General features: G+C 56.7%; 1 protein-coding gene across 1 annotated transcript in view; it reads left to right on the forward strand.

The window, feature by feature from the left end:
• Positions 1-23,817, forward strand: part of VSTM2L (V-set and transmembrane domain containing 2 like) — a 42,656-nt gene that overhangs the window by 16,432 nt on the left and 2,407 nt on the right. Inside the window, exons 2-3 of the mRNA XM_034787688.1 lie at positions 13,836-14,005; positions 16,601-16,651. Coding sequence (XP_034643579.1) covers positions 13,836-14,005; positions 16,601-16,651 — 221 coding nt within the window. The remainder of the gene's footprint in view (positions 1-13,835; positions 14,006-16,600; positions 16,652-23,817) is intronic.

Consider the following 23,817-nt stretch of genomic DNA (forward strand, 5'->3'; position numbering starts at 1 on the left):
CCAGGCTGTCCCAGCAGGCGTTTTCAATTCCGTTTATCTGTGTTTCCCCATTGAGTTCATTTTATTTCCCCTGATTTTTGTTTCCTGGGAGATTTATCGATCCTGGTTTCCGCGGTTTATGACAGCCAGTGGCTATAAACCATCGGAGCACCGAGCCCGTTAAAGTCACTCTCTCCTTTGCCTGCTGGCTAAGAGAAGGCAGCACCAATGCCAGTGCGGGGGAGCAGAGCAAGGTGCAAAGGGGCTTCGGAGCCAACAGGGTGGGGCAGGTGCAGCGTGCTGGGCACTTCCAGGTGTTGTCAGGGAAGGGTGTACGGCTCAGCATTTCTGAAGTGCTTTGCAATGTCCGTGCGCCATCCTTCCCCAACTGGCCCTCTGAGCTCGCCAGGGAGAGCAGCCGTCCCCTCTCTGCCCCGTGGAGAGCAGGGATAAGGACCTGCTCCTGCCTGTGACCCGCCCTGTGAATGGGGCTACTCACCAGAGGAAGAGTGTTGCCCCAGGCTGCAGTGGGAGCTGGGCTTAGAGCACTGAGGTTCTGGCTCCCACCACAAGCCAAGCCTGCGGACGCACAACCCCACGTGTCGAACATACAAACCTTGGCCAGTAACACCATCGGCCGTAAGGAACGGCACAAGCACGGCCAGAGAGGGTCAGACCAAAGGTCCATCGAGCCCAGGATCCTCTGTTCCGACAGTGGCCAATGCCAGGTGCCCCAGAGGGAAGGAACCGAACAGGGAATCATCCAGTGATCCATCCTCTGTCGCCCACTCCCAGCTTCTCGCAGTCAGGGCACCCGGAGCGTAACAGCCGGTTCTGCTTGTTGGTGACCGGCCCCTAGCGGGAGACAGTCGCACAGACGAAGCCACACTCCACAGACTCATCCGGGAGGGGAGCATTGGCCTGCCTGGGTATCCCACTGAACGTTTCCTTTTCTGCTCTGCCCTGGGCACAGGAGCCGGAGTCTGAGAAGGCAGGACCCTGCCATGTCTGTCCTCGGAAACCCTGCTCAGGCCGCGGTGAGAGCTCTGAGCAGCCACGGAGAATACGTGGGAGGAAACCAGGGAACTGTCGGTCTCAAACTATCAGTAGTTTTTAGGCCGGGGTGTCCAGCCCTTGTCTCCGCCTCTGGCCTGTCACTAGTGGCAGCACGGTTTGGAGAGTACATCAGCACCTGCCATTTGTTACACTGCAGATGTTGTAGCTCCAGTTTCTTAATGAATTTGCTTTCCCCATGTTCTCTCTCTGGGAACACTTGTGTGATCAGTTTTCACCAGGCCAAATAATCCTGGAAAGTGAATTTCATGCACAGGCTTTTGTGGAAACTGACTTTTAGATTCACATGCACAAGTATTTGCACCAGGATTGCAGCACAAACAACAATGCCAAGTGCTTGAACATTTATCTAGCCAAGGACCTGCCTCCGAGCGTGACTAGCCAGCATGGCCTGAGCAGGGAATATCACAGGTACACAGGACCTGCCTGGGAAAGACCAAAGTTCCCAGCCAGTTTTAATTGATGAATTGGTGAATTTCTGACCTGAGCAGATCGAGAAGCGTCTTCCCCTTGCTGGACACCGCGATCTGCAGCTTTGAGAATGTGGCGGCTTCCCCCAGTCCTCCTGTAGGAATGGCACAGGGAGGTCCCTGCTGAGTAGCACTGGGGTGAGCTGTTGATCCCAGGGGCAGGAAGCAAAGGCCTCAGGGGCTTTTCTATGAAGTGCTCCCGCTTTTCTCTCTCCTGCACCTTGCACTGTGTTTTTGGAGTGCTGGTCGGCACAGCGGGTTCAGCGCAGCCTGAAAGGGTTGTCGGAGAAAGAGTCCGCGCTGCATTGCTGTAAAAGGCCCTCGTAGTCGTCTCCTCCTAAGGCTGCGCCACTATCAATCTTTCCTTGGATTTCCCCCCAGGGGGACCCCAAACTGTTTATCACCTTCCTGGACCATTCTCCAGCGCATTGCCAGGGGCCAACTTCGCTGAAACCGACACCGATAACATCATAACCCTCATTAAAGCAATTCTTTATTTTACCTCTGATAGCAGCTGCGTGATGTGATGTTCCTGCCCTTTGCTTCCTCATCTGCCACCTCGTGTAACTGGAACACTCCATGTGGTTCTTTTGGGTTAGTTTGTGTGTGTGTGTGTGTGTGTGTGTGTGTGTGTGTGTGTGTGTGTGTGTGTGTGTGTGTGTGTGTGTGTGTGAAGAGTGCTGCAAATCCATATTCACAAAGGTTTGACTTTAAGGCATTTGCGCTTGTGCCCTGTTCTGTTTCATGTTCCATGAACGTTGGAGCATCCAGCTTTTCATCTGGGGACCAGCTGGGCCGTTCAGTGCCGATCCCTCCGCTCCCATGCAAACTAGGGCCTTTGCACATGAATACAGGGAGTCACGAGCCTCACTTTGGGTTGGAAGTGCTTGCACAATCAGTAGCAATGCCATGTAATTTAAGTGACCAATCACCCTGCAGATATCAGTCAGTTTACGACAGTCCGTGGGCAGAAATACGTCTGAAGAAATTGCTGGAAGAATTCCGTGTAACAACTGAACTGGCCAGGAGACGCCTGCTCCCTAACCGGAGAGAGGCCTGAGTTCCTTCCTGGGAATAGTCAACCCTAATCCAGTGTCCTTGTGGTGTTCTGTATTTCCCACTGCGTTTCCGAGACACCCGTCCCCTCCATCCAATACCAGACCCACCGATACAGAGGCAAGACGTGTGTGTCCCAGCATCTCTCTGTGCGGTGACCTACGTGCTCCATCTCCATAGACCTGGGCCTGTGGGTGAAGCTCGTGTGCACTCTGAATTAGAAGAGCAGAATCCTCCCTTGCCTGCATTGGCTCGTATATCTGTGGGCGGCTCATCCACTGCTGGCAGGGTGATTTATTGGGGGGCAGCATGGGACCCTTGAATAGATGGAGCCTTTGGACCCAGTCTATTTTTATTTCTTTTGTTCCCCCCAAGAACTGCCCCCCAAATACCCAGCTAACCAAGGGGGGCTTTAACCTACTGAGAATGCGGGCAGGGGACTGGACTCGATGACCTCTCGAGGTCCCTTCCAGTCCTATAATCTATGAATCTATGAACCATCTCCATTTGATACCACCGTCAGGGCCGGCTCTGGCTTTTTGGCCGCCCCAATTAAAAAAAAAAAAAAAAACTGCGGCACGGGTGCAGAGGGACCGGCTGGAGGTGGGGAGGGGGAGGGAGCGGGCGGGAAGGGGGCGGCCAGGGCTACAGCAGGGTGCTGCCACGCGGCCCCTCCCGCTGCACTGCCGCCTGCCGCAAGGGCTCCGCTCCGGTCAGCGGGGAGGGAAGGAAGAGGACTGCCCTGCAGGGCGCTCTGGTTCTCCACGCCACCGCCCCATACAGGGCGGCTGGAGCGGAACAAGAGAAAAAAAAAAGGCGGCCATGCCGCCCTAGGATTGGGCGGAACGCCGTCTCCAACAATCTGCCGCCCAAGCACCAGCTCGCTCAGCTGGTACCTGGAGCCGGCCCTGACCACCGTCAGCAGAAGCCCTTACAGAACATGGTATCTGCATCCCAACTGCTTGCATTTGGTCTTGCAACACCACTGCAGTTTTTGACGTGCTACTCTCTGCTGTTGTACCTCCTGGGGATTGCAATGCCGCACGCTCTGCCCACACCGGTTCCCAGCGAGGGTGGCTAGATAAAATATCCCCTACAGCATCTCTCTGTTTCCTCTGTCACTGAGCCTTCGTCCCGAATTCCTCTCTCTGTCCATCACCTTATCACTCATCTAACATCCGCGCTATTGTGCAGCCTTTCTTTCACTCACAGACAGTGTCTCACTGTCCATCTATCAGCCAGGCTAGCGCGCTCCATCAATCTCAAACGGAAAAGTCTTGATGTGCTGGGCGCTGGGTGGAGCGTCACTCCCCAGCAGAGAAGCCCCGTGAGGAACGACTGCATCCAGCCCATGCCGTTGGTGCCCGTTTCTTTGCAGTGGGTTTGTGTCGTTGGGACGGGATACACGGTGCTCTGGATGGGTCTGCGTGAACGATGAATATCTCTAGCTGTTAGTAGCCTTTACGCTCAGACTTTGCTTTTAAATGTAATTTGACAAACGGCCTTTTTCAAATGGAAAGCATTAAAAATGTGAATATTTCATTTCTGGAGTCCCCTTTGTGCCGGGCCTGGGCTCCTGCTCTTCTGAACTAGCGCCAGTTCTAGCAAAAACCAATTCCAGAACGAAGGCAACATGATTTCCAACCCGGCCGGTCTCTTGCGGAGTTTGTAATGAAATGGGAGAATTCGTGCAGTTCGTCAAGGCTTATGAGCAGTTTGGATCCCTCTGGCTATGGAGCTGTTAGCCATTTCCCTGAGCCGTCTGAGCAACAACCCTGAGTTTAAAGGGCCCTACAGTTACTCTTGATTTGCGTCCTTTGTTTATGCACCAGTGACATCCCTGATGCCAGCAGAGGTCTGAGGCGGGCGTTCGGTGAATTACGCCGATGCGGGGAGGGCACGTTACTCGGCATGCCCAGGAAAGATGGCAGCTATTTGATATTTTTCTAAAAGGACGGCTAGTGAGCTAGTCCATGCTTTGCGAGTACTGCACGCGCAGACAACGCACGCACAGCTTTGCACACGCCGCGACTGCGACTGGGCACGTACACTTGATAATTGTGGGAGCAAATGGCTCAGTGCCGTTGTTCATGTATTTACTGTACTTACCACGTTAGCGGCCCCTGGAAAGGAGCTGGCAGTGGGAGATGCGCATTTGCATGCACACAAGTCAGAGTGTACCGTCAGCAACCGCACGGGGGTCTGGGTGTGAACAGCAGCTGCGAGCTGGCCAGGGTGCCCTCTGCTAGGAGGTGAGCCTCTGCCATCCACTGCGGGGACGCTGCCTGCTGCGCCGTTCGGCCCGGTGACCCGGGACACGGTGCGCTTTCCCCAGACATTAGGCCACATCCTGCTCGTGTGACAATCGTCATTTTCATGGCAATGGGTTATGATCTAATGAGCAGAGACACACGTCTGGGTTCTGGCTATGGAGACGTGCTGCCAGGTCGCTGGTTGCTGGCAGGGGGTGACTGGCCCCTGCCCGATGCGGGGGGGGGGGCGGCATTTAGGAGCTGGGGGGCTCTCAGGTGTATGGCGGAGAAGAGCAGCAGAGGCCAAACAGTTTGACACCCTCCCCCACCCCCCGCATAGGCATGGAACGCCCCATAGCCCCACTCCCTGTTCTCCGCTCTCCCCCTTCCTCCCTTTCTCACTCCTGCATCTCCTCTCTCTCTCTCTCTCTCACACACACACACACACACACACACACACACACACACACACACACACACACTCTCTCTCTCTCTCTCTCTCTCTCTCTCTCTTGTTCTGGGGCCTACAAGGAGCTGCCTCCCCTGCGCTGTTCTCCGGGGCTGCTGGCCGATGGCGCTTTGCAGCCCGGGAGCGTGCGGGGGAGGGGGGGGGACCGTGCCCAGGGCCGGATGGTGCCCGTGGAACCAGATCAACAGTGAACTGGACGGGCCAGCCCTGCAGCTGAGAGAGGAGACGGGGGCACAAGATAAAACCCCCCAGTGCGGGGTTGGGGATGTGGATGGAGGAGAGGAGCACGGAGGAGAGCCAGACGGGGCGGAAAGGTGGGAGGCTGAGAGACATGGGGGTGAGACAGGGAGACTGGACTAGCCAGGTGTGGGTGGGAGGAAGCCGGGGGGGGGGGAAGGAGCTGAGAATGAAGTGCTGGGGCAAGCAGGGCTGCAGTGGGGGCGGGGGAGGAACTCCCCTATTCTTTCCCTGTCAGCGATTATTTACTGCCCATTTCACTCTTCGGTGCCTTTTGATGGACGAGCTCTTAGGAGTTTCCAGCTGGCTGGTCACTCCCGTTTAGCCTCCCCTCCCTGGCCCTGTGGCTCGGGGCCCAGCTGCAGCCGGCAATGTGGGGGTGAGGTGGGGGAGATGGTAGCCCGCGGCCGGGATTCTCTCCTGGGGGGAGGTGCGTTCTGCTGCGGGCATCAGGGCCGACCAGCTGGGAAGGTTTCCAAGGAGCCTTCGCAGCTGTTCAGAGCAGCGGTGCTGCGAGCGTGTCCCGTAGCTGGGAGGGACGGTCGGGGAGCTGCTGGGCTGAGCGCAGAGGGCCAGTCCATACTGGACGTTGGACTAGCGAGGCTGGAGTGTGGGTAGTAGACGAGCGCACTCTTGGCTGCAGCCACATCGGGCGTCGCACGGCGTTCAGCAGCCCCGTGAGAACAGCCTGCGTGTCACAAACGCTCAGCTGGTGTCCGTCTGCTACCCGCCCCCAACAAGCAGGGGCCCCAGGCTCTGGCGGTGGGTGGGTGTCAAAGGGCTCACTCGCTCCTGCAGCGCCCCCTCATGGCTGTGTCTGGGGAATCAGCGCTACTCTGGCCCAGCGCCCCCTTCCATCGTTCGCTTGCCCCGGACCCTTTGTCTGCAACTCGGGCATATCTCAGCCCTCCCGCTACGTCACTGTATAGTGCCCCCTTCCGGGCTATCCCAGTCCCTCCGGACCAGCTGTCCAGTTGGCATCTCCCACAATCCTGTGCCACTTCTGAGTGGCTGGCAGGGGAACCCGGGCCTGCCTGCTACTCTAGTTTCAGCCCAGAGACCCTCATCAGCAGCCAGGTTCTGTGCAATCTCCACTCTCACTGCTGTTTCCCTGGGCTGCTTCCTACTCTGCCCCCCACAGGCTTTCTTCTCCCCCTTCTGGGTAAACCCTTGTGCCAGGGCCAGGATCCCAGCGCTTCTCTCGCTGCCGGGGTTCCTCCTTTTCCCGCTCTAAGCCCAGAGGGTGACTGCCGGCTTCCACGCTGCAGCCCCCTTCTGCTGCAGACTTCCTGGCTTTATCCTTTAGCCAGCTGGGCTTTATCAGCCACTAGTCATTGTCAGTCAAGCCAGATACTCCACCAGATCTGGTTAATTGGCCCTGCCTGCACCACCGTGACCCCTTCAGGGCTGGGATGGGGTGTAGGGCTCCCTGCTGAGCAGAACGTTCACGGCCTTGTTGCCCAGCTTGGAGGAGCCACTGCGGCCTGGTGAGGAAACTGAGCCATGTTGGATTTGGAAGCCGTCGAGGGGCCAGCGTGGCCCAGCCGCACCCTTCCTGCCCTCTGTGCACTGCAAGGCATCCATCGTCGGGGGCTGCGGGGGTGGGAGAGTGGTGTCTGTGCACGGCAAGGCATCCATCATCATTGGGAGAGTGGTGTCTCCACGGCCACCCTCCACCGGGGTTACGCCGGGTCATTTCACTGGTGCCTTCACACGGACCCAGAAGGTGCCGGGTGCTGAACCAGTGCATCCCTTGGCCGGTGCTGCCCACTCAGGTGGCGTCGGGCCTGGTCTCACTCTAACCCAACCCCCGCACCCCCGGCCCCAGCGGTGGGGGAGGGGCTGCATGGCTTTCAGCTGGTAGAAACTACCATAAAGGAGGGGTGGCTCTGCCTCAGTTTCTGCTTCTCTCTGCTCTGGGTCACGTTGACGAAGGGCGAGTACTGCGGTGCTGGCTGTCTCCCCAGTCCCTCAAGACGCCAAGAAGCTCCGGGGGGGGCGGGGGTGGGGGAAGGCGTGAGGGGGCGCGCGTGTGAGAAACCCTGGCGGTTTAGTGCTGGGTTTCAGGCAGCTTGTGGCCTTCGCTCGCGGGTAGCACCAAAAGCCAGAGCGGCGACGGGGCCGGTGGGGCTGAGAGTTCCAATCATCAAAGCAAATCACAGGACAAAGCGCAGGGATGAGGTGGCTGTTCTGGGGCAGCGTCCGATGAAACATCTCCATCACCATCACCCGGTGTGGGGACGGATTGGTGCCAAATCACTGGTTTTCCCGGGCACCAAACCCAACCCTCTGTGCTGCAGCGACCGGTGGTTGTATTGGCCTCAGCTTGCCTGGAAGCCGAGGAGGTCACAACCCTTGTTGAGCCTGGCCCAGGATGGGTTGGTAACAGCCTGTGTTGCCTCCTTCTGATGGCAGCCTGCTCGCTGCCGATTGAGAACCAGCTGCTGGACTTGGCAGGACCTCAAAGGGGAGCAGAAGGTCAGTTTTGCTGAGGGCGGCTCTCAGCCAGGCGGGGAGCATGTTGCTGGAGCAGATATAACTGTCGCCTTTCCTCTCCTTTCCTGGTACGTTTCGCGCACGCTGGCCGTGCCTGCCAGCACTCCGCCAGATGGCCGGGGCCCCTCGCAGCAAGATCCTCTTTGGTGTTTGCTTCCCCAGCCCGCTCTGCGTTGTCACAGAGGGACCCAGGATTAGAAGCAAATACAAATCCATTCTAAATGCCCGGGCTGCTTGGCAGCAGAGGCCCTGCACATGTTGTAGCCTGGGCAATCGCTACCCGCCGCGCTTCCAGCGCCTTTCTCGCAGGCTCATGTTAATAAGCTGCTTTACGGTCTTAAGCTTCTGAAACCACCGATTTTGTAACAGATGCAATAATGGGGGTCAGATTATTTCCTCTTCGTCCTTCTCCTCTCACCACTGCAGGCGCCATCAGCTCCCGAAGCCAAGACCAAGTCCTGTCTGCTCCGGGGAATCTCTGGGCTCCATTTTACATGGTGGGGTGGCTGCGGCAGGCAGGGCCTAGCCGGGAATCGGGCTGAAATGGTCCCCAAGTCCAGCCCAGTGTGCGTCTCCCCCACTGCCCTTCAGAGCTGTCGTCTAAGCGTAGCTGTAGGGAGCAGTCTGCCCCCAATGGCTAAAGCACCTGTCCGCACCTGGCAGAATCCAGCGTCTCCGCTCCACCTAGAGGAGTCATTTGCTCCTGCTAGTCCTGTCACCCCGAGAATGCCTCGCTTGTGCATTGGCTGGGGGTGTGTGGGGGGGGGTTTGGTTGTGATTCAGTTGGGCATCACGGGGTTAACTGCTTCCCGCTCCTTGCCCTACCCAGGGGTAATGCAGCCTCCTGGGCTTGTTGCCCCACATCCCTCCCCCTTAGTGTTACTCAGGCTGCTTAGCAAAAGACTTGCTCCCCCATTGAGCTTGTCTCCCTGTAGCTATTCACCAGGCCCTCCTGCAGGGCTGACTTGATGGGGATGGTGGTGCTGCAAGGATGACGAACTCTGGGAGATCTCACAGGGGAGAGATCCCGCTAGAGCAAATCCCTGATCTGCGGGACGCGCCGAGGCTGGCGGGATTGCTGGCAAACGGAGGGCATCTGCCTGCTGGTCAGCACCCGGACATGCTGCTGGCTTGATTGTAGAGGCTGCTCTGTCTAAGGCTCGGTCCGATCTCCTTAGTGTCTAATGATGGGGAGGGGGACGCGCTGATGTGTGGGGGGGGTGTTCCCAGCAGCCCAAGCCTCTGAGCCTTCAGCATGGTCTGGAACAGGCTCTCTCATGAGATCTCTAGTGGAGCCACCAAGCTCAGAGCCGGGCCTGGATCCAAATCTGAATTAACCCCCGTTTTGCAGATGGTCAGTGTCCGGGAGGGAGGATGGCCCAGTGGTTAGGGGACTTGGGAAACCCAGGTTCAATTCTCTGCTCCGGCCAGACTTCCCGGGGGATGTTGGGCCCGTTGCTTAGTGTCTCTGTGACTCAGAGGGAGACGGAGGGAAAACCGCGGCCCTGCCTCGCGGCTGCTCGGAGGAGAGACACGTAACAGACTGTGAGGCGTTCAGGTGCCGGTAGGGCCCCAGCTGCAGTATCTAAGGCAGGGAGCCCATTGCAGAGAGTGCTCTGAGCTGTGGGGTCGTGATGCAGCGCTAGATCCCAGCTACACCTGGATTCAGGAAGGGGAGGCACTGACGTTCTAGATCTCTGCTTTGTGGTACAGATGGAGGGAACCCGGAAGGGAATGAACATAGAGGCCAGATGAGGGTCTTGGTCACCCCACTGTAAATCTGCCGTGTAACCCTAGTAGAGGCAACAGAGAGTGACAGCAGTGTGGGGACCACGTTCCATCTCACTGCAGAAGGGCCTTGTCCCTTCGCGTCTTGGTGTCCTCTGCAGAACTGGTGAGGTTCCATGGGGTGTTGTGGGCCAGGGGCTTTCACGGCCACTTTCCTTCCTGCGACGCAGTCGCGACAGCGTCAGCCCTCCAAGAGATGGAGCAACGGCCCCTCGAAGCTTTCCTAAAGGCTGGTGTTGCCTCCAGCCAAGATATCTCCTCCTCCGGGTTCCAGGTAGAGCTGAACGAGGAGGCAGAGGGAGCCCAAGGGAGGGGCTTCGTGTTCCCCCCGGGGTGAGAAGTTGGTATCATGGGGGTGAACGTCCTATCGACTGCAGAGGAGGGGAACTGTTCAGCGCAGGCAGTGCTGGTTTCAGTTCGGATGCCCTTTGAGAAGGCCGAGCCCTGAGGTTAATTAATACGCACGCTTCCCAATTAAAACAGGAAAGAAAGAAGATGTTTGATTCAATCAAGCCTTTTCTCTGCTCATCTGCCAAATTCTAGTCTCTGGGAGCTGATTTTAATTGTGTCCCGAGTAATTTAGACATGGGCTTGAGACCTCAGGCTACCCAGCACAATCTACGCTCCTTAAACTCTATAATTAAAGCAGATTCCCGTGGAGGCCGTACATCGGATCACATTCCCCAGGGAGCTCAGGCAATACGTGTCCTGGGTGGGCAGGCGAAAAGCCGCTGGGAGAGGTGCGTTTGGTGATGAGAAGCGCAGCCCTGAGGTTTCTTGCCCAGATTCCACGGGGGCTCATTGTGTGTGCATGGGGAACGGGGGCTTGGCTAACGCTAGGGGAGGGTCAGACTCCACCTTAGAAAGCAGGGTGCGGATCAGCTGGGGGCAGGGCCAGCCGGAGCTACGACAGGCTCTCCTTGCCGTGCTGTGCAGTGTTTAGAACAAATAATGCAGATGCTAACAACAAGCTGCTGAGCATTAATAAGAACATATGTGGCATTGAAATCAGGAGTCCCGGTAGGATGTGCTCATTAAGGAAAGTGCTTCCCACTCACTTGATAGTCAGTTACTTTTACGTAGCTTTGTTTAGTGTTGGGGGAACTGCAGTTCCCCGCCAGAGAAGGGCATAAATCGCAGCTTCTCCCGGGTACAGCTGGGGCTCAGGGTGTGAGCGGGGGTCCGGCCCAGGGCTTTGTGCCCAGCAGCAATGCTGAGGCTGTAAAGAAGCTAGTGTCCTGTGCCCTTGGAGTGGGGGCTCCAGGGCCCTTGCACCCTGGCTGCCCCTGCCAGAGCTGGACGTGTGCAGCGGACGGGCAGAGGAAGGCCGAGCCGTCGGACTGCCACACACCAACACTGTGTTTTATGAAAGGGGAAATGAAGAACCACCAGTGGCTGCCTTGTTCCTTACAAAGACGCTGCTGGGCTCCCCTGCTGTCATGGAGCGATTCTCTCGTGAGCTGACGGAGGCAAACTGAGATGCTGGGCTGGGCATAGGAACCTGGGTCTGAACTCCAGCTCTGCTGCGTTCTTGCTCTGTAACCTTGGGCTGGTCACATAACCGCTCCGGGCCTCAGTTTCCATCTGTGAACTGCGGATAACAATATTTCAGCTTAAGGGACGGTGCTTTACCTTCCAACAATGAACCCATCTTCCCTCTGTGCACCATGCCAGGGCCTAACGCGCGAGCCGCTCACCTTCAGAGACCTGCTGTAGATTCAAACTCTGCCTCCCTCACAACAGAGGAGAACCTTGCTCAAGCCTCTGGTGAATCGTTTCCATCTCACCAAACCAGAGCACATTACCTTTGCTGTAGAGATTGAAGACTGGGATAGCAGGGCTTCTGCTCGCAGGACTGATGTGAGGGCAACAGAGCTTCGGGGAGGTCCTGGCCGGGCTGGGACAGCAGGGGCCGCGCAGGTCGGAGGAGAGGAGCATTGGCAAGGCCCTCTGCCGTGGCCAGGACTGGCAGGGCAGGAATGCTGCGGGCTGGGGTTTGGGGCATTGAGGGCCATATAGAAGCCCCTGAACTGGCACTCCAGGCAGGGCTGTGGGTGAGGATTAAAGCGCACTGGCAGAGCAGTGGGAGGCGTTTGCGCGGTACCCTGGCTGCTGGTGCCCCTTGGACCCCATGAGCAGCAAATTGCCACACAAGGCGCAGACAGAGAAATCCATTGGTTGTACTTTTTGCTGATGTTGGAACTGGAGGGTGAGATCCCGATTAGGCCATAATCCGAGAACATTAGCATCGTTCTTGTGTAATTGGTTCACGGGAATGGCCCCAGCACTGATGTTGCAGGAGCAAGAAGCGCAGCCCTTCGCTGTGTGTCGCGGTGTAGCTGGAACCAGGAGGCAGGGGGCTTTCATCCTTTTTATGTAGCCAGCTTGAATCAAGAGAGCACTTTTACGCAGGCCTGTAATTCACACTTATTTCCGGGACCTGGCTGTTGTGGAATCCCAGGGATATCTTCCTGCACTGACTGAAGCCTCTGTAATTCTTGGTGTCTGGGGTCCCTTGGTTGAATGGGTGGCATGGGAGGAGCGCCGCCTGGAATTCAGCAAGGAGACGGGGATGCCTGTTAAGCCCCTTATGCAATGTATTTTCCTGAGCTCCCCTGCTAAAATGGATTAAAGGAAAGCGATAAGTCTGTGGGATTTCCATGCGTCCAGAGGGACGGAGAGATATTAAAGGTATTAACTTTTCTGTCTGGGCTGATAATAATTCAGTTTTCAGCCTGGATCAGAACTCCGCCAGAAACCCACGGGGAAGCGGCACACGCAGTTCTGTAGAGGCAGGAAAAGCCATTGGGGCGGGAGCTGGAGGAAACCGGCTGGATTTGAAGGGCAGCTCCGGGGATCTTGGTGTCTGGAAAGTCAGCACTGAGCTGGGCGGGATGAACTGGTTCTGATAAAATAGCTGCCCACGTTTCACCCACACGAAACACTCCTGGGAGGGAAGTTGCCTGTTCAGCCTGGAAGAGTGGGGGCTTCCAAACTCCGGAAGGCTTTGCTAACCCCTCAGCCCCATGGAGGGTGGGGAGGGGGTGGTCTCTCCTGACAGGGTAGAAGCTGTCGGTGGGATGTCGTTGATCGTGACAATAGCATTTCCGGAATGACCCGCCCATTGCAAACACTCTTTACGGTGGAACAATACTCTCCAGAGACGATGAAAATAATTCTAATTACACCTCTGAACAATACTTGTTTTGAGAGAGAAAAGCAAACCATATGGCGTGTGGAAGACTGTTTGGGGCGGTATTAAATGAGGATTTGTTTTTCATTTAGGCAGCGCTGGGATCGTGTTTGATTTACTGGGCAGAGATCCTGTAACTTGGACATCTTGCGTGTCCTGGAACGGGAAGTGCCTGGGAACAGTCTGGCTTGGGAGAGCAGGATGGACTCACGGATCCGAAAGGCCCCCTTGGCCTTTGCATGCTGCTGGGTCTTTCTCAGGCCGGATATTTCTTCTTTTAAAAAGCCCGTGGGTGGGGTGCTGCTCTCACGGACACAGGCAAGAGTCTGGGGAAAGCGCAGGGGAGCTAGTGAAGGTTTTCGGGGGTAGAACTGGCGTATGTGAGAGGGGAACCAGGCCCAGCAGACAGCTTTGACTCGAATGACCCTGTTTGTACAGAAAGGACCGTTCCCAGGATGGGGTACGCTGGCGGCAGACTCTCCGCACAGAAGCTGGTCTTTGAGGGTCCCTGGGTTAGGGCTAAGCCGTGTAGCCCAGAGTGAAATGAACACGGGGGCTGCACAAGGCGGATGGTTTAGGGCCGGGCTGACGCCCACTAGTGCAGAAAAGTCTCAGTGTGTCTGAAGGTGGAGGCCAGTCTCCATCCCTCAGCCCCAGGGGATGGGATCTTTCCGGTGAATACCTCCCCATGATGGGCCCGGGTGCAGGCTGTGCCGTGGGCAGAGAGGCAGGCTGCTGTGGGCAGGGGGTCTGGCCAGCTGAGGATGCGTGCCCTGCAGTCTCTAACAGGGGGCTGGCTCTCCCTTCTCTCTCCCCTGCAGCCCTGTTCACAGAGACCCCGCATGACATGACGGCCCACGCCGGGGAGGACGTGGAGATGGCCTGCTCCTTCCGAGGCAGCGGCTCCCCCTCCTACTCGCTCGAGATCCAGTGGTGGTACGTTCGCAATCACCGGGACTGGACAGACAAACAGACGTGGGCTTCAAACCAGGTAACCCCCCTGCTGGCTTCTCTGCCTCAGAATTACTCCCTGAGATTTGCTGGCATTTGCCTTTGGCAAACCAGACCTGCCCTCCCCCAATGCCAGGGGCTGTGGTGGGGTCCTGCTCACAGGCACTCCCCTGCCACAAGACTGCTGCTCCTGCCACTGTTGCCGGCAGCCAGGCAGTGTTCCCGGTTGGTAGGCAGCTCTGGGATTGTTTGCCCAGGGTGTTTGTGTCTCCAGCAGGCTGAATACGGAGACTTTATCCCAGTTAACCTCCCCGCCCCTGGAGCCAAGGGAACTTCCTCCTCCTTGGAGGAGGTGCCAGAGCCCCGGGGAGGTGTAGGAGCCCAGCACCTTGTAGGATCGGGCCCTTTATACAGCTCCTCTTTCCCCGCTCTCCCGTCTCCTTCCCCAGAACCCACGTTTCGAGTCTGTTTCCCCGTCCCTCCCCAGACGGGGGAAGGATTCTGGCCGCGAGTCCCTGCCCCATCATCAGGGATCATACCAGGATGATACCAGCAGGGAAGGTTACTTCCCGGGGTCCTGCAGGCCAACGCTCTGCACCTTGGCTGGGCCGGAGCAGCCGGAGGGTGCGTGGCCTCCCCCTGGTGTGTCTCTTTCCCCAGCTGGCCGATCCTGCTGGGGTTTGATAATATCGCAAATGGATTTGTCTTCGTGCTCCTGTGTTTCCCTTGTGTCACCACTGTCCATCCCTTCCTCGCCCGCTCCCCCTTCGCTCCGGATATCAGTCCCGGCAAACAGCTGTCTCTTTATTTCTCTCTCTGTTCACACAGAGATAAGGGCCAAATAATGGAAAGGCAGCTTTAGGTATTTTAATGAGGCTGTATTCTTGTGTCTTTGGCAGTACACTGCTCCCGGTATTACCATAAATTGAGAGACGTGTCAGAGAAATGCTATCACTCGACAGCATTGCTATAGAACGGGGGTGGGGAGAGAGTGAGGCGGGCGGGGGGAGCTGAATGCCATGCCGCAGAGCTCGGACACCTGGGTCCCAGACACTAGGGGAGCAGGCGGAGAGGACTCACTGCACTTGAGGATGCTGCGGGACGGCTTATTAGGCCATTCAGAGGCATTGATTCTCCTCGGGGGAAGGGCTGAGCTGTGAAGCTGTGAGCTCAGAGTCCAGTAGGGAGGGGAATGGGGAAGCAAGAGGGTCGTCCCAGCACTGAAACCTAACGCAAACCCCAAATCTAAAACCGATCGATCTGGGCTTGTCTCTGCGTGCTCCAGCTGTCCGAGACTCTCCCTTCACACTGTCGCCCATAGCACCCAGGCCTTCCCGCATTGCCCCGCACAGCTGGGGGTATCACGGCCTGCCAGTTACAAGAGCACCGTGCTAAAGAAGTTACATGCAAATTGTGGCCGCGATATTTGAACTTAGGAGCAGAAGGTAAACCCAGAGCGTCTCCCGCACAGTGCTGGGCACTGCCCGCACCCACCGATGCTGCTTGGCGCCTGCGGGTCGCCGAGGGCTCCCAGTTCTGTATCTGGACACTCGGAGCAGAGCCTGGGCAGCTGAGCGGTCACTTAGGTACCCACCTAGGAAATTGCGCTCAGCACCTGGAACAGCTCCCCCTCATGGGAGGTTTGCGGCTCTCCACAGCAGCGTGAATGCCGCCTGGAAGGGGTGAGGAGAGAGAGGACAGAGAACAACCAGCGCAGTTAACAGCTGGTTTCTTCCCCTCCTGTCCCTTTCTCCATTTCCTTTACCCCAGGCCGCTCTGTGCTGCCCCAGACGGTGCCCATGCAAAGAAAGTCTGTTCACTCCTCGATGCTGTGTGTGGCAAGGCTCCTGGGCTGGGGCAGGGTCCTGCCTCGTGTGTTCTCCAGGGCTCTTCCCAGCCCACCCTTAAATCGCTGGGCCCACTGAGCCCCCTTCCCTCTGGGCGGATTATTCCCTGCTGGGAAGTCTGGGTTTCCAGACATCCAGCCTGCATTTTCCTCTGCCCAGACTGGTTCTGTTACTCCCGGCCCAGCCGTCCAGCCCCGTGATCCCTGCATTCCTTAGCCATCATTTAGCCCAGCAGCACGTTGCTAATCTCCCCTCATAAATCATTCGCCCAGCCCCTTCATTCGGCTTTTGCCTTCCTATTTGTCATCATCTGCCTGGTGCGGAGGGGCCCAGAATTGACTGCAGCATCCTCGGCGCGCTCCATCTCCCCAGTCTCTGGTCTGATGCCTCTGTGCCTGTTGCAGCCTGGTGTCATCATCTTCCATTGCAAACTCCTTTCTAATCTGCAGTCTGCCAGGTCTCGCTGGCCGGGAGCAGCCGGTGCGAGCAGGCAGGACTGGTGCCTTTTCCAGGCACAGCATTCAGTGCTGAAAGGCTGAAGCAGAATGAATTTTTCCTCTTTTCCTTTCACTGCTGGAACTTTCACTCAGTAGCAGGCTCGCTTCCCCTCCTCCACAGGGCCTCCGCCACCTACACACCGGCTCTCCGGCTGGCCCCCCTTCTGCCTTTGAAGCATCCATTAGGGGCTGAGGTGTGAATTAGTCTGATGGGTTTTTTCCCCTTCCAGCTGAACTAATGGGTTCTCTTCTCTCCTTCTCTCCCCACCCCCATTCCTCCCTCCCCGCCAGCTAAAAGCATCTCAGCAGGAAGAAACTGGGAAGGACGCGACGAAAATAAGCGTGAGTTTGGATAATGACTTCTGGCAAGGGCTTTAATCGAGGGTACAGCTGTAACTTTGGTCCCCGAGACGCTGGCAGCTTGAACAAAAATTGCCCCGTTCTGTGTTTTAAAGACCAAAGATTTTTTTCAACTCAGTTTGAAAAGCTGCCGGTAGGAGAACCGGTGCATGTTGTGATCAGGAGCTGGTGGCCACTCCGCAGTGAAGGCTTGCAACCCACGGCGCATGAGTGCCGTGTAGCCCTGTGTGGAGTGATTCCCTCCCGGGGGTTCTGCTTTGGACTCTAAGCCTGAATTCTGGAGAGCATTTAAGTGTGCAGGGCAGTACGTGCTTATGCGCTCTCCTGAATCGGGGCCATACATTAGAACAAAATGACTCATTTAGCCCGTGAAGCAATTATGTTTTCTGCAGAGTTTTAAAATTCTTTGGTCTTCTTAAGCGCCTGCTGCCGGTCCCTGTGGAGCGGTGCCCTTTCTCTGCCCAGTGACCACGGATAAATCACGTCCTAGGCCTTTGCCAGGGAAGGGCAGTGAGAGAGAGAAATGGTTTGGGCCCAAGACTCTGGCTTCCCTTCTGCTTCCATTGAGGCTGCGAGAGGGGGGGAGAATCCAGAGGGAAAATCTGACTGCACCAGCGCTTCCGAACTGGAGCATTGGGACCGTTCGGGCTGCTGGGCATACACCTGCTGCACATCTCCTGGGGGGTCGTCCCACGGCTCCAGGTAGCCCCACACAGCCAGGTTTGGGGTCCACCCAGCTTGGGAACTCAGTCACTGCAGAACGAGTCTATGTGAAGGGTCCGATCCTGAGGTACTGAGTGCCCTCCTTCCCCAGAGGAGTTCACGGGCGGCGCGGGACATTGGGTCCTTGCAGGAGCGCTCAGCCCTGTGGCTCCGGTAGGGCCCTTGCATGAGTGCAGGTTGCTGGTATGAGGAAGGCTGCAGCCTTGAAACTTCCCCCTGGTTTATTAGCATTGCCTGAGCACCTGGACACTCTGGTTGCGAGCGGGGCCCCAGCGTGCTGGGGGCGGCACAGACATGTCCCTGCCCCCGAGAGCTCGCGGGCTGACCAGACCAGATGGCCACACGCAAGGTTTCCAGCTCCAGGTTACAGACAGGAAACTGAGGCACAAGGACCCGAATTCTAAGTCCTACTAAGGCCCCTGTCCGCTGGTGTTGAGGAGAATCTGGCCCCAAGAGGGAGCGACTGGCCCCTGCGCACACAGGGTGTCTGTGTTAGCTGGAAATCGATCGCCTGAGTCCCAGGCCCCACCCTTCCCGTCACCTCCCCAGAGCACAGCCGCTTCAATCCGAGCTGGCCTGAGCTCTGGGAAAGCCCCGTTGTCGTACTCCCCGAACGGAGGGTGTAGACAGCCCAGGACAGATCTTTGAGTTCCCGAGGCAGCTAAGGGACAAGTTTAGACTTAGCGGATTAGAAGGCCAAAGACATTTCGGCTCACGTGAACAGAACGAGGAGACACCAGTTAGTTAAATAAAATGAATGGTCCTGGCCACCTGCTGTCACTGGTGTCTTCGCTCCCTCCATGTCGGTCTGGCTCCCACCTGCGCTCGCTCGCTGCTCTGGCTCTGATAACGCAGGCGCGTCACAGAGACTTGCTTCTCAATTATCTCGCCGCTCATGGTGGAGGCGGGTTTTGCCCAGGCCCGGGCTGACAGAAATAGCATCCTATTTGAAAAGTCCTGGTTCTAATTGCCTGGGATTTTCAGAGCCCTGCGCTAGCCCGAGGAAGGGCCGAGCAAGCCCAGCACATCACTCCCCTGTTCTGGGCTGAGTTCAACAGCTGAGCTCACCCCTCCAGCGCTGGCACTGCCCAAACTCCTGACGGTGCTCAGTACCTCACAGGATTGGGCCCTGAAAATACAGATACACTCTCAGGCGACTGGAACCCCCCGGGCTGATCTCACGACCTAGGGGCATCTACTCTCATTTTGATGTGTGGGGACAGTATTTGGTCCTGCCATGCGGGCAGGGGACTGGACTCGATGACCTCTCGAAGTCCCTTCCAGTCCTAGAATCTATGAATCTATGAACATGGGTAAATCCTATTGACAATAATAAACCCCCCCGCCCCCCCCCCCCATGAAGCCCAGCACGCAGAGCATATGCCCCTGGACCTAGTCAGCTGGGTCGTCTCCAAAATGTTGAGCCCACATTCATCACCCTTCACACGTTGTCCCGCCGGGAATTTATCTCACCGAGCGTGTGATGTGGGCATGTTTCGAACCCTGCTCTAGCTGCGATTTCTCTAGAGCACCCGTCGTGCTCCTGCCCCGGCGCTGAGATTAGAACAACTCACCCTCATCAGAGCGCGTCTGTTTAGAAAGTTCTCGGGCCTGGCGTCCAGGGGCTCTGCTACTTCAGTGGAGGTGCACAAGTCTGAATGTGGCTCGGGTGTGGGCCCTGTGTGGATTCTGTGTAACACCCTAGGGCCGTGCCCCCTTGGACTGTGGGCTCTGAAGCTAAGTAGCAGCGAACGTTGCTCATTGTTCGTTGGGGAGAGCTCCAGTGTTACTGGTGCAGACAGTGGTGCTTCCCCTGCTCACTCCGTGTCTCTGGGAAATAGGGTCTCACCGGGCCATTGAAGAGAGATTCAACGGAGAGCCAGCTCCTTGTGGGCATCAGAGCACACAGAACCTTTTCATAAGAATCAGGGACGTTAATCCACATGCCAGGGCCAGACTCCAGGGAGAGGGGCTCCATGTTCCCCCCAAACACCTTGTGTAATTGTGCCTGGGCTTCACTCTCCCCTGCAAACCCTGGGTGCGGTCACAGCTGCTGCATGCCACGCAAACTGGGGCTGTGTCAGCGGTGGGGAAGTGACTCCCGGACAGGCTGCTGTGGGGCTGGACAGGACCAAAGGCGACGTGTAAATGTAAATCACCGTCACTAGAGTCAGCGACGGAGAATTTGAGGCTAGGAGGGGGCTCACCAGATCAAGTCTGACCTCCTGTGTATCACAGGCCCCCAGCACCCACCCACTAACCCACCAAGGCCTTACAGCCCCCGGGGGGCCTAGACTGTTCTGTGCACGGGCGGAGAATAGGCGGGAGTGAGGGGTCCCACGTCGGAGGTCCCTGCTGTGGCGAGGAATTCAGTGAGCTAAACCCAGCTAATCCTGGCAAGTGACCCCCCCGCAGGTCCCTGCCAACTTGACCTGGGGGAAATTCCTTCCTGACCCCACATTACGGTGTGTGTAACAGCACCCCAACCGGCTACGCTGGAGAAATGCTAGAGTGGTGAAAGGCGTTGTCTCGATGTGGTGCACAGGCGGGAATGGCTCCAGCTAGTGTGGCTGCATCGGACTGGGTCGAACACAAAAATATCCCCATCTCAGCCCCCCGTGCTTTCCTTCCCTGGCACCCCAGCGCGCTAGCCTGGGGGCGAGGCCTGGGGATGCCAGCCCAGTCGGTTTGGTTCATGTCCCTGCCCGGGCAAGGGCAGCGGTGGGAAAGTTTCACAAAATGGCACTGGGTCCCGGTCCCCTCCACCAGCGCGGTCCCAGCCTGTCCCGGTACCGCTCGCTGGTGGGACCTTTGGAAACGATCAGCTCAGGTACAGGGCTCCCCAAGCGTGCGCCTGCTCTCGTGCCTTTGGAAATCCGGGCGCGCACGCGTCCTTCCTGCTCTGCCTGTGCAAGCTCAGTGCCATACGCTGTGTCGCTGGGGTGAGCTTCAAAGCAGCAGCATGGCCGGGCGACCAAGCCCTGTGAAACGCCCGGCCGCTCCTTTGCGACTTCTCTTTTCTGGGCTGGTTTCCAACGATTCCAGAGCTCTCTGGAAACTGCCAAGGTGTGGCTGGTTTCCACCTAAACGCAGCACCGGCTCTGACTTCCTAGCTCCACAGCCCAAGACGGGCTGGGTGAGCCTGCTCCGTTTGCGGGGGCCAGTGTTGCCTGGCGTGGGGTTTGCCATGAGCTCAGCTTCAGGGCCCGTCAGTCTGGCCCCAGCTGGGAGGTCAGAGACCTGCCTGTCCAACGTGTATGGAACCGGTCAGTGCTCGCCTGGGGCCATGCAGCAAATGCCTCTTGGAGGTGCTGAGTGCCTTGCTTCCCTTGGAGGGACTGTGGAGCCTGCATGATGTAGCCCCTGTTGGGGACCCGTGGGCAGTTGGGACAATCCGCTGCTGCTCACGGGACCCATGTCCAGGCCGCCAGGCACGCGGGCGCTCTGCTCTGAATGAATGCATAACATTCAAATGAAAGAGACGCTCCCCGGCCCTTCCTCAGACCCAGCCAGTTGGGACCCCCCTGCGGCGCCACTCCCAGCTAGCGAGAGGCGTGGGGGGAGCACAAAGGGAAGCAGATGGGAGGCCACGAGGGCAGAAGCTGTGGAACGATCCTGGGGTGGGGTCTTCTCTTTAACTGCGCAATTGCATTTTCCAGCATAATTAGGCAGTTAATTGCATGCCTGAATGTGTAACTATGATTGATTCCTAGGCAGGCTGGGGGTGACGCTTCCTCCAGCTCAGGCCACGGGGAGAGATTCGCTTTTGAAAACATTTATGTATTGATTGTTGTTTTAAATGTCCGTGATTATTAAACATTTAGAGCCTGGGAAAGAAATGCAGGGAGATGAGCCGTCCCTGCGAGTGACTGTGATAAAATGTGCGCAGCGTCCAAAGGGCAAGTAGAGCAAACACAACCGGCCCGAGAAAGCAAACCAGGGCTCTGCGAACGACGGGAGGAAAACGTCGCATGGAAAGCTCCCCTAGCCAGGTGTTCTCCACTCAGACTTAGTCAGATCATAAATAACGTTCTTGGCCCCAGAGATCTGATTGCATTACAGCCCAGGAAACAGGAACCACCTTTAATCTCCATTCACGACTTTTCAGCCAGAATGAAATTCAGCCCCGCGCAGTGGCCAGCTCCAGATCTGGGTGCCCGGGGGACTTCGGTCTTGCACTAGGCTGCTTTCCCCGGGGGTGAATTTCACCCCAGAGGCGGAAGAGAAGGTGCTTTAGCTGAGAGAGGCACAAAGGAAACTTGTCTCCTTATTGTAAACAAGAACTGCTTTCAAAGGAGCCTGTATGGAGTGCTGGGCGGCATGTCAAGGTGCTTTTCCAGCAGCTTGCGAGGCAACAGCAAGTGCACGTGCTCTGAGTTCGTTAGCAAGCTGCTGGCTTGGTGCATTTGGGCTGTTGCCGTAGGGCAGTTATGCCCATACAGCAACTGCATTTCCCTAGGAGGGCAGCGTTGGCCATGCCAGGAGAGACTGCTGGGCTACCAAGGCCATCAGTGTCCAGTTGCAGTCTGGCCAATATCCAGTGCGTCAGAGAGAGGCTACAAAAGAAACCCTCCAGCATCTAGTCCAGCACCAGGGGAGAATATTCCTTCCTGACCCCTGTGGCGGTCACTTCACACCCTGAAGCATGACATTTCATTACTTTTATCTCAGCCTGCATCACTGCAGATATGATTAGTGATCATAAAATTATCCAGCCCTTTTATAATCCAGCCACAGGATGGGACTCTAGGACCCACTAGAGCAGCAAATTCCACAGACTGACTGCAAGCTTTGCAAAGGAGGTTTCCTTTTATTAAGGCTAAATTTGCCAGCCATTAATTTCTTTAAGTGACTCCTTGTTCTTTTAATACAAAGTTAAAAGGAGGAACTGATCCTTTCCCATGACACCCTTCAGAATCTCCCACACTTCAGCAAAGGACCGGTAGCTCACCTCCCTTCAAGGCTGCAATACTTGGTGTTGTGCATAAATTCTAGCCAGACCTCTAGCCTTCCCCATCTCCATAGTATCTGTCTCAAGGGGAGGCAGCCGGGCTGGACACAATGCTGTACTTGGAGAAATGGCATTGTCCAGTGGAACAGGGCAGCAGACTGGGACTCATGACTCATTGCATGACCTTGGTCTAGACACTGGGCCTCAATTTCTCCATCTGTAAAATGGGAATAATGATCTTTTGCTCAACTTTCCAAAGTGCTCTGAAATCTGTGGATGAAAAGTGCTATATAAATGCAAACTGCTATTTAAATTCCTTCCTGACCTTGCTGCAATCAGGAGCATGAGATTTGCTGACCCTTTTCCTAGTCAGTGCAGCTACAGCTGTGAGTATTAGTCACAAAATTATCCATCGACAGTCTTTGACTCCCTGGCAGCTTCCTGCCCAGCTCACTCTCATGTTGCATTTTGAAAATGCAGGAAGAAAAAATCTTAGTGACAGCTTGGCACTGCTGTCCTGGTGTTCCTTGCTGCACCTTCAACCCCAGCAGAGGGCAGGGGGAGATTGCATGCCAATTCTCTGCTGGGTTTACAGCTGGAATGACCATTGGCAGCTCTCTGAGATTCTCATTAGCAGACGCTGCTAAGGGGATGAGGCAGAGCAGCTACAACGTGTTGCTACCGTGCCTGCAGGTCCCAGGAGAGCCCCACCCGTGGCTGCTGCCGAGCTGCCTAATGCCAGCTCCCCCAGACTGTGCATCCAGCCCGACCCCCTCACTCCCATCTTAAGGCATCAGCTCATTACTCTCTGGCTCCACGGCCTGCAACTGCAGAGCACATGCAGCCCTATAATGAATCCATTCATTAGGCGGTGACAGGTCTCTCCCGCTCCCTGAGCCTGCAGCTGGGTTTGGTTCTGCCCTGTTGCTTCTTCAGCCAGGGGTTCATGACTCCCAGGCTGCAGCCTCCAGGCCAGGCGCTAAACCCCGCAAAACCCTCAGCTCGCCAATGCAGTGGTAAGGAGAAAAATGGCCTTTCCCATCCAGTGTGATTAGAGGGAACAGAGCCAGGGGCCTCAGGGCGGGTTATAAATCTGATTTATTGACCTCACCCAACAGCAGCAGCAGCTTGGACTAGTGCGTAAGTCTTAAATTTCATTGGGTGATAAATACTGAGGGCGAATCAATTTGGTAGAAAAGCTAATTAGCCTGCGTGGTTCTGCATCGATCTTCAAACACAGCTCGGTGGAGAATGCTGGGGATTTCATCACCTCGGCCTGTGCCGCTGTGGGCTGAAGGATCCCATCGTGCACAGGGGCCTGGGAAGGCTGGGGGTGAGGGGTGTGCATTAGAGCAGATGAGGTTATGTCCCGGCCAGTGGCTGAATAGGATTATTTCTCCTAGGACCGGCCGAATGGCATGTACCACAAGCGTGAGCTGCTTCATCTCCATGCTTGGCCTGCACCAGTTTGCCT

This window comes from Trachemys scripta, chromosome 12 (assembly GCF_013100865.1).
Source record: "Trachemys scripta elegans isolate TJP31775 chromosome 12, CAS_Tse_1.0, whole genome shotgun sequence".
Lineage (NCBI taxonomy): Eukaryota > Metazoa > Chordata > Testudines > Emydidae > Trachemys > Trachemys scripta.